At 71.9% G+C, this 249-nt stretch overlaps 1 protein-coding gene across 1 annotated transcript in view; it reads left to right on the top strand.

Annotated features, from left to right (window-relative positions):
• The window catches only part of rnf19b (ring finger protein 19B), a 15,085-nt gene that overhangs the window by 4,922 nt on the left and 9,914 nt on the right, over positions 1–249 (top strand). The window contains exon 2 of the mRNA XM_019870779.1: positions 3–246. Coding sequence (XP_019726338.1) covers positions 3–246 — 244 coding nt within the window. The remainder of the gene's footprint in view (positions 1–2; positions 247–249) is intronic.

The raw sequence follows: 249 nt of genomic DNA, 5'->3' as shown, positions 1-249 counted from the left end.
AGGTTCCTGCCCCGAGCACCCCCCCCAGGCGACCCTCCTCCAGCCAGGCCTCCCTGGGCGGCGAAGCTCCATCTGAGGACGCCGAGCTCCTGGAGTGCCCCCTGTGCCTGGTGCGCCAGCCTGCCGAGCAGCTGCCCGAGCTGTTGGGCTGCAGCCACCGCTCCTGCCTGTGCTGCCTTCGCCAGTACCTGCGCATCGAGATCACCGAGAGTCGCGTCCAGCTCAGCTGCCCCGAGGGCGCGGAGGGCC

This window comes from Hippocampus comes, unplaced genomic scaffold (assembly GCF_001891065.2).
Source record: "Hippocampus comes isolate QL1 unplaced genomic scaffold, H_comes_QL1_v1.1 scaffold35, whole genome shotgun sequence".
NCBI classification, from domain to species: Eukaryota; Metazoa; Chordata; class Actinopteri; order Syngnathiformes; family Syngnathidae; genus Hippocampus; species Hippocampus comes.
This window is presented reverse-complemented; position numbering and strand designations above follow the sequence as displayed.